At 49.0% G+C, this 9,163-nt stretch overlaps 2 protein-coding genes across 3 annotated transcripts; one reads left to right on the plus strand and one right to left on the minus strand.

Annotated features, from left to right (window-relative positions):
• Nucleotides 1–249: 249 nt before the first annotated feature.
• Nucleotides 250–3,503, plus strand: LOC123110794 (arginine/serine-rich coiled-coil protein 2). The gene is made up of 6 exons (XM_044531402.1): nt 250–607; nt 2,123–2,201; nt 2,305–2,367; nt 2,745–2,789; nt 2,869–2,925; nt 3,070–3,503. Exons 1-6 carry the CDS (start codon nt 387–389, stop codon nt 3,160–3,162), a joined length of 558 nt encoding a protein of 185 aa, XP_044387337.1. The 5' UTR covers nt 250–386; the 3' UTR covers nt 3,163–3,503.
• A 76-nt stretch (nt 3,504–3,579) lies between these two features.
• On the minus strand, nt 3,580–7,020 carry LOC123110793 (protein trichome birefringence-like 16). 2 transcript variants are annotated; one of them, XM_044531400.1, is made up of 5 exons: nt 6,777–7,020; nt 5,455–5,657; nt 5,165–5,329; nt 4,705–4,900; nt 3,580–4,585 (listed from the first exon to the last, which is right to left on the minus strand). In XM_044531400.1, exons 2-5 carry the CDS (start codon nt 5,591–5,593, stop codon nt 3,745–3,747), a joined length of 1,341 nt encoding a protein of 446 aa, XP_044387335.1. In that variant the 5' UTR covers nt 5,594–5,657; nt 6,777–7,020; the 3' UTR covers nt 3,580–3,744. The 2 variants fall into 2 exon arrangements, with proteins under 2 accessions (XP_044387335.1, XP_044387336.1); XM_044531401.1 differs by having other exon boundaries at nt 6,791–7,016.
• Nucleotides 7,021–9,163: the final 2,143 nt, after the last annotated feature.

Genomic DNA, 9,163 nt, shown 5'->3' on the forward strand with positions numbered 1-9,163 from the left:
GAAAGGAGACGTTTCCGTCGATGAGGTGTCTACGGTGATTTCGTAAATTTCAAGATGATATGCCGGCTCAGTCTTTCGGAGGTGCTCATAAAGATAGGGTGTGCGTTTCTGCGTTCATAGGGGTGAGTGTACATGAGTGCTTGTGTCTGTATTGATGTTAAATAAAAAAAAACACCTACGTGCACGCGCGCTTCACGTCGACCGACTCGGTCTGATTCAGAGGCCCAGCCTCCGGTGCTACTGTCCGACCGCGACGACCGGGACAATCGAGCCGCTCCTCGCATTTCTTTCTTTTACCCTTCCCTTTTCCGCGAGGGAGGAAAGGAGATTTTTCGTCGAACACCCTCTTCCCTCGCCGCCGCCGCCACCGCCGCGACCCGCGAGCCATGGCGCCGTCCGCCAGCTCCTCCTCCGGCACGGACTCCACTGGTTCCTCCTCCTCATCGGGGAGCGACCGCCGCGTCCGCCGCCGCCACAGCCGCCGCAAGGACGCCGCGCCGTCCACGTCCTCCTCCTCCGCGCTGAAGGTGCGCAAGGACCGCAAGTCCCGCCACAAGCGCCGCCGCCGGGAGAGGCGGAAGTCCCGTTCAGACGACGACAGCTACAGGCGAGCATCCCCCTCCTCCTCGCCCCCTCTCTGTGTATAGGTTCCCGTTGCTAGCTAGGGTTAGGCTGAAAGACCTCGTGATCTAGGAGATTGGGTTGGTGCGGTTGACTTTGGAGGGTCGGGGCAGAGGAAATATATGCGTAGATCAACATCGCTGTCTCGATTTCCAGTTGGAATCATAGGGATAATGATACGCAGCTTCCTTCTAGAATTGGACTTGTTGGAGATGCAATACCAGGCTGGGTAATACTGTAAGAACTAACGAGGACAGTAGTATATGCTGCACTTCAGATTGCTATTGGTGGAGACAGAGTCGCTGTGCTGCTCAAAGACATGAATCATGTGAGGTGATAAGGGGAAGACAATGGTTGCGATTTAGACCTGGAACTTTTAAGTAACATCCTTTTGTTCTTCCTGTTAATCTCTTGTATGATAAAGGAAAGGCTTCTTAGATACGAGTTGAGCGTGCTGACTATTTATAAATGATTAGCGAGCGCCACTTTTCTATTTGCCAGTTTTTGGGGTGAAATGTCTTTTGAGAAGTGGAGGTGAGGGCCATCTGGTCATTAGCAATCGATGTTTTATTCTATGATGATATTTTTCTGTGAAAGGAACCAATGTTGACAGTAATATATGCTGGAAATTCAGCGAAATTACTGTTCCACATCGGATTGCTATTGATGGGGATAGAGCTGTAGTGCTGGTCAAAGAATGTAATCATGTAAGGTGATAAAGGGAGGATAATGGTTGTGATCTAAATCCGGAACTTTTAACAAAGCGGTGTTCTGTTTTTTCATCAGTTAATAGAAATTTCTCAAGATAAGAGCTTCTTAGATGCGAGCTGAGGGTGCTGATATATCTTCTAAGAAGTGGAGGTGGGGGTTGTCAGGTTGTTGCAAATCAATATTTTATTCTATGATGAAATTTTCTCTTTGATTTGAGCTATTATGATGTCAAACTTTGGCCAGCTAAAGAATAGTTCAACCTTAGGTTCTAGAGAATGTTTTTAATAGGAAACATCATGTTCCTGAAAAAAAGTTGTTTTGGGAACCCAAACGAACCACATACTAAAATGAGTTTGTATCTGTTCAAGGGGAAGTGTATTTGAGTTTAGGACTCCAGTTTTGTTTGTATTTTTGGGTTGTAGGGAATTGGGATCCTCCCACTTGTATCCAGGAACAAGTTTAGGTGAACCTGAATTGAGTGGTTCTGAAGAAGGATGGGATACTCCTTTTGCAATTTCTGTGATCTTTTTAGTCACGACTCATGATGGTTACTGTATTAGCTAGATAAAGGCCAGGCTTTGAGGAGATTCAGATTGTGATTAATAGTGGATAAAGTAGTTGCGTGAGAAAATTTATTCTATTAATTTCCAGCCATTAATCCTCTGTCTAAGCTTCATGGATGAGATATGGATAATGCTGCCTTTGTGTTTTAGACTATATTCAGTAATAACTTCTTCTGCTTGCAATTGACCCTACTCTGGCATATTGAAGTGTCTGATTCTTTTTGTAGTAGCGCAAGCTCTTATGATAGTGACCGCGAGGCATCTGGCAGATCACGTAAGCATAAGAAGAGCAGTAGATCAAGGAAGGTACTGCCCCAGCAATTCATATATGTTTGATGTCTTGTGGGTTTTTTCAGCATACACCTAGTACTTGGCCTCTCATTGACTCACTGTATCCTCATTCTGGCAGTCTAGGGAAAGAGAGCGAAGCAAGGATAGGCATCATAAACGGGACAAGAGTAAACATAGAGAGGTAAATTTTCTACTTACCTAAAAACCCCAACCTTTTATCATAGCTTAAAATTTTGGTAAATTAAATTTGTCACATGTAATACTCGTTTTCTGTAGATCAGCAACTGTTGGCGTGATTAGATTTATCATTGGCACACTTTATATATATAAATTGAAAAATATTCAATATCATGTACTACACACCGTCTTAGCAACAGAAATATTTCTTATCCTTTTTATTTCCATGTGAGAGATCCTTATATTTCTTGCTACCTGTTTCTGGGTTGGCTCTTTGACATTGGAGCTGGGATTCGTGAACGGGTGACAACATGGTGTATTGGCTTGCTGGTTGTCTTGGTTGTTATGTTTTGTTCTCTTCAATGCGGGAGCTTTATACAGAAGAAAGAGAGTGAACGTTCTAGCGGTCCGGTCCAGCTTTCCAAGGTATAAATATTTCCTGTGCACCTTTCATTTGTTTGTGTTCTTATAATCATTTTCTAATGCAATTTATTTTCTTTATTAGTTCCTTGGTCGCGAGAAGGAGGAAAGCGGCAAAAGGAGTGTTATCTCTGGTAAAAAGGTGAGGAGGATGATTTTCCTACCATTTTGATCCTTATCTTTTAGGTTGTACTCACACAACAGTAGGATGTTGTACCTGCTAGAATGAAACTCGTTCTAATGTAAGTGGGACTATGAAGTATGAACTATTTGACTTAATTTGTAGATAATGATGAAGCTCGAGAAATCCAAGGAAGATAAGGCGGCTGAGAGCAAGCGCAATGAACTGTTGAAGTTTCTGAATGCCAGTTATGATTGACAACTTATCGAAAGTGGTGATGCTTGGCTGGATGGCTTGGATTTGCCTTCATGCCACTGCTTAGTCATGTGTGTGTTTGGTGATACCCCAAGAAGTTTTTTGTCCTGTTTTTTGAAGTTGATGACTGTGACCATCAGTGCTTTATATCGGTATATTTGGCTAGTGGTTGGACAAAGGTCACATGTATCACTAGGTCTTACAATTTTTGAGCTTGGGGTGTTTGTGTTATTAAAAATTTGATCGTTACCAGTTTGTACTTTGTAGCTTCCTTTTTGTAAGCCCGTTTAACTTGGAGATACACCAATTTTATAGAATTTTCCTGGCAGGGATACTTGATCTAAGCTTGTCATACTGGATGTATTCTAGTCATGTTTCTTTGATTGAACACACAATCATGTATAACAGTGTTTCATGGTCTTGAAAAGAATGTTTTTTGAACTGTATACCGCCATAACAAGTGTTACAGAGTTACATGGTGAAAAGTAAAGTTCATGAACTGTACTCCGTTCATGATGGAAAGCTTCTAAAGACGGGCTAAGATGAATATAAACCTCTGAGCCTGCCCTGACAGCAGCCAAGTGCCTACAGTTGAGCGGCCAGTATTTCATTCCATGTGTCTGGAACACCAGGAAGGCACCAGTGCAGGCAATCTTGGACCCCTGGTGTAGCTCTGATACTGTACTTTGATATGTGCCCTTCGTCCCGTAGCCGTGAAAGCGCGGTGATATCCAAGAGCTTGATCCTAGTGCCTTTGACCGCTCCCTCGCCGTCGGCATCTTCAGAATGATTCTGAAACACCCTGGTACCCTTGGCCAAAGGATCCTTGTTGTCGCAAGTGCCTCCGGTGTTCCACTCCCCATTGAAAAAATGCCTTGGTGACAGTGACCTGTAGAATACCTTCAGGTGGGGATATCTAGGAAGCTGGGCATCTAGCCACTTCATAACACCATGTATAGTGAAGTTCTTCGCCTTCCACATGCCGGCGATCTCTCGGTTGTTATTAGGTGCTCCTGAGGCGTACATTTCCCACTTGTTCGCCTTCAGCTTACCCCTGTTCCAGTGATGCCCGGTGTTCAGAACCAGGACGTGGAGCCTGTGAAGGTTCTTCTTGAGAAACGAAGGCGGGCGATCAAGGTGCATGGCGTAACCGGCAGATGGATTTGATCGCCTGAGAGGCTCCAGATCGCAGAGCGTCGATGACCAGTAATACAGGACGGTCGTGTTTGTGCTCCGGAACCGGTAGGCCGAGCCTACTGGCCGTGTTGGTCGTTTTGCACGATGTGTCTGGGCCATTTCGTACTTGGAGCCAACATCTTCCACATCTGAATCATGTTTCCCAGATGCCGCAAGCATGCACATCATCGACTGGAACATCTGCCTCCCCAAAGAGTCGCCTACATAAGCAATGGTTTTATCCTGCATTCTGAAACATGTCCAAATTAGTATGATATGATTACCTGAAAAGCTCTAAAAATCCTTAGCGAAACAATGTAGTGCATAGCATCTCCTGCAAATTCAAACTGAAGGAGCAGCAACATATACCTTCTCAAGAATTGGGCAGTTTGAAACGCTGGCATACCGCAGCCTTCAGGGTGCCATCTAAATTTCTCGTAAGCGAAATCTGTGCGTTGTGTCAATCTGCAGTTCCAGCTCTCAGAGAGCCATCTTTTACATCTGGGGCCAGAATACAGTGGCCTGTGGTTATTGGGAACCCATTTTCCATTCCTGTAGTCACATTCTAAAATATCGATGAAGCAAAAATTCAGGAGAAAGCTAACCTTAACATAATACTCCATCTGTTCCTAAATATAAGTTTTTTCAGAGATTCCAATATGGACTACATACGGAGCAAAATGAGTGAATCTACACTCTAAAATATGTCTATATACATCCGTATGTAGTCCATATTGAAATCTCTAAAAGACTTATATTTAGGAATGGAGGGAGTACATCTCAAAAGCCAATAGCACAAGCTAACAAAGGGTGTGAGATAGTGAAATACCTTTCTTCTGACGAGGTGTTGTTCCCGCGTTATTTATGACATCTTCAGAGTTATGAACTATGGTCAGAGGTGGAGGTGCAGAAGTGGCTTCCTTTCCTACTTCAGTAACCGACTGCACCAACGGATCGATGATGGGGAGATCTTCCTCCATGGAGATATTCCGATCTACAAACTGTGAGTGAGCAGCAGAAATTTACAGGGAAAACCAGCCCCGAAGATGACCCACAGAGAGGACCTTGAAAGAATATTAGTTCTTGGGCTTATAATTTGAGAGGGCCTGGATAACTCACTCAAGACCAATGGCTCCGGTCGGAGGATTCCAGGAGTGTACAGCGACCCCTTCTCCCATTTCCAAAGAAGGAACACTGCAAAGATGGCGAGGAACGCAGGTCTGAGGTGCCTGAATCTGAGGCCACAGACCAGCCTCATTCTCCTCTACTGAACTTGAAGCACAGATTTCTTCAAATGACAGATATGTGGCAATGGCACGTAGCTGGTACATACAAGAAGAGAAGGTGAAGTTAGGTAGCAGAAAATTGCGAAGTTAGCTAGAAGAAAATGATGAATGTTATGTTAACATACGTTACATACCTAACATGTAATATCTTTTTTTTTTGGGTTGCAAGCAAAGGGCATGTGGGAAGTTTGGTACAAAAGGCTGGTTGGTGTAGACATATAAACATTCTCCTGACCTTAGACAAGTGAAGTTTGAGCTTTGAAGCATCTATATCTATCTTTTTACTAATATAAAAAGAGCGAGCTGCGGAGATCCAACACATCTCATACGTTCAACCGCATCTATCCAACGGTTTATGTCGCCCCAGTGTTTAGTGCTAAACATGTTTATCACTCTCCCCTAATTGATAGCATACCTAATATCATCGCTAACCAATGAATTATATCAATGTGCAATTAATATCCTGCCAAATATTAATTTTCAGTGCAATTAATATTAACCTGTATTGCACGTACATGATTACTAGTAGCAATTAACAAGGCACATGATGATGGTGACTACGCAACCGCTCGGAGCATCAATGGCTTGAGATTTTGCTTATACTGATGAACAATTGACCTGATATGTAGGACTGCTGAAATGGCTCTAGTCAAAGAAGACCGCAATTCCAAGGTGATGGAATTCTCCGGTCATAGTAGACCCTGCTATTCTAAGGTGATGCAACTCAGTTATGATTCATGGAACACAATTCTAAGTTGTATATCCTGGCTAGAACAGCACTGAGCAAAGTACTCTGTCTAGTTGGAACATCTTTGCGGACTGCAGGCTGAAGCAGAGGTCGGGAAAGTGAATTATAATCTAGAGCAGAGTGTGTGTGGCAAGATTGGTAAAAAAAAAAGGCAGTAGCAACTTGCAAGTTGTGCTTTCGTGATCCGGTTGGCCGGGCGAAATATGGTTGACCAAGAACACTCATTCAGGCATTCTGATTCCGGCCTGGGGAACCCACTAATTTGTAGGTGTCTCCTCCCCAGCAAAAGAAATGGCTAGCTCAGAATCCGAATCTGAACTCTGCCGGAGATGAGAGGAAAAACGAATTCTTCGAAGCTCAAGCAAAGCAGCTACGGAGAGCCTAAGAGGTAGAGGCAGTTGACGTACCCGTATTGACTGACCTTGGGGCTTGAGCTCGCCGGCCGAGCAACCCGCCGCCGAGAAGGGATAGGACAAGAGGCTCGCTTCTCTCCAAAGCAGCCAGCCGGCCGGCCGGCCGGCGGCGAGGTGAGACAAGGAGGCCCCGGTTCTTGGCCAGGTGCTGGGGGGCGGTTTGCGGGTGTGGTTACTCGGCTGTGGTCCAGTGGGGCTGCGGCACGGAGCAACAGGTACACGAGTGGTAAGTAGGTTCTAGAGGGGGTACGTGACGTACGACGTGCACGGCAAAGCGTCGCGATGGTGGTTGTTGAAATATATTGCCCGCCTCCCTTCAACAGTTCGGACTTTTGGATGAGCTGGTCGGTGCATGAATTCAATATGGTATCCGAACCAAGAGGTCTTGAGTTCAAGACCCTGCTAACGCAGTATTAAATAAAACGATTCTGCGGCCTAAGGACTAAAAATAGCCTAGACGTGAGGGGGAGTGTTGAAATATATTGCCCGCCTCCCTCCAACAGTTCGGACTTTTGGATGAGCTGGTCGGTGCATGAATTCAATATGTTAGAGATATATTTGGGTTACATGTATTTGGTAGTTTAAGATTCCTACCTTATCTCTAGAAGAGGCGTCTTGCCCTCCAAGTCTTGTACTCAATATATACTCGCCCTCGAGGCTCAATAATACATCCATCATATTCCGCAACAATTTCTCTCTCTCCCTTCTAACATGGTATCAGCCTAATCACGATCCAAACCCTAGCCGCCGCCGCTTTCGCACCCTCGCGCCGCCCCCGGGGCGGTCGGCCTCCATGACCGCCGCCGGGGGCCGCGCTGCCCGTACCTAGGGTTCGTCCGCCGGTCGTGTCGATCGGCTGCCCTAGAGAGTCTTTTTCCCGATCCTTTGATTCTGGTTTTCTCTCTCTCGCCGGTCACTTTGATCGGCGTCTACTTTTTGGTTTTTCGGTCTATGTGATCCGGTTTGCGTCGCCCGCCGCCGCCGTCGACCCTCGCGCCTCTACTCCGACATCGGCGTCGATTTCACCGGCTGCTTCGTCATCAACCGCGCGGCAAGGCTGGACGCGCCGCCCAAGGGACGCCTTCGTGCGTCGCTGCCGGCCGCTCGTCCGTGCGGTCTCCATCGCCGGTCTGTCTTCGTCGTCATCGCCCGGGACATCACCGACAACGTCGCCATCGACTCCGATCTGCGCGTCGTCCCCGCCATGGCGCATACAGCGGCGCCGTCGGTCTGATCAACCGATCACGCGTCTGTCTTCGCCAAGCACGTCCCCGAGCACGCGCCTACCGCCGATCGAGCCACAGGTTGCCATCGCGTCGTCCCTACGGACCGCTGCGTTGCCGCCCGAGGTCTTCCCGTCGGCTGCCCCGACTCACGCGCCGCTACTGCCGACGCCCCTACGGGCGGTCGCGTCACGGAACGTGGTCCATGCTGCCGCCCCGAGATCCTCCCACCGGCTACCCCTGTAGCCGCCGTCGCCGCCTTCGTGTCACCCCTTAGGGTTATCATGTCGCGGCACGCGGTCCACGCCGCCTCCCGACGGGCCATCGCCCTCGGCTAGTGGTTCTCCGCGCGACTGCCCCGACCTACGAGCCTCCGCTACACCGCCTCTTCGGGCTGTAAAGCTGCGGCATGCGGTCACCGCTGCCGCCCGAGGCCGTCCCCGCGGTTGCACCAACCTGCGAGCCGCCGCTACACCACCTCTTCGAGCTGTAGCACTGCGGAACACGGTCCCCGCCGCCGCCTCGCGGTTCCCACCGCCGCCCCGAGGTCTTCCCGCCGTCACCCAGGCCCGCCTGCCGCCGCTGCGTCACCCCTTTGGGTCGTAGCGCCGCGGCCCGCGGTCCACGCCGCCGTCACCGCGCGTCGACCTCCCGTGGTATGCGCCGCGCCGTCTACCTTGGCGCGGGAACGCCACCGTCCGCGCCGGTCTTTGTCACGCTGTCAGGGTTCTTCGCCTACTTCGAGCACCGTCGCCGCACTCCTAACCTAGCCGCCGCCGCCGCCGTCAGGACGCCGCCGCCGCTCTTCTTTGGCCGCCGCCGCCGCTACCTTCGTAGCCGCCGCCGCCGCCCGTCCACCCCCTTCGTCTTCGTCCAAGCACCAGCCCGTCGCCAGCGTCGCCGTCATCTACCCCGACCACTTCGTCTACTCCGACCACCGTTGGTGACATCGGCCCTGCGCCGATAGACGCCGCAATTGTCGTCGAGTTCTTCTCTGCTGGCCCCTCCGACTTCTCCGACATGGCGTACAGCTCGTGCAGGTCCCTTGTCTACGCATGCCCGGTGCTGGGAACACCGATGCGTGCCTTCATCCACGACGTGTCCCCGGGCCTGGCAAGCCTGGTCGGCGCTTCGTCAACTTCGTCTTCGTCCGTCTCC

The sequence above is a fragment of the Triticum aestivum genome, chromosome 5B (genome assembly GCF_018294505.1).
Source record: "Triticum aestivum cultivar Chinese Spring chromosome 5B, IWGSC CS RefSeq v2.1, whole genome shotgun sequence".
Classification (NCBI taxonomy): Eukaryota; Viridiplantae; Streptophyta; class Magnoliopsida; order Poales; family Poaceae; genus Triticum; species Triticum aestivum.

Coding starts and splice junctions, on each gene's coding strand:
- LOC123110794 (XM_044531402.1), top strand. CDS start 387: ATGGCGCCGTCCGCCAGCTCCTCCTCCGGCACGGACTCCACTGGTTCC. Junction 2,368..2,744: donor ACAAGAGTAAACATAGAGAG/GTAAATTTTCTA, acceptor AGCTTTATACAG/AAGAAAGAGAGTGAACGTTC. Junction 2,790..2,868: donor GTCCGGTCCAGCTTTCCAAG/GTATAAATATTT, acceptor TTTCTTTATTAG/TTCCTTGGTCGCGAGAAGGA.
- LOC123110793 (XM_044531400.1), bottom strand. CDS start 5,593: ATGAGGCTGGTCTGTGGCCTCAGATTCAGGCACCTCAGACCTGCGTTC. Junction 5,330..5,454: donor ACCGGAGCCATTGGTCTTGA/GTGAGTTATCCA, acceptor CACAGTTTGTAG/ATCGGAATATCTCCATGGAG. Junction 4,901..5,164: donor AACACCTCGTCAGAAGAAAG/GTATTTCACTAT, acceptor TCGATATTTTAG/AATGTGACTACAGGAATGGA.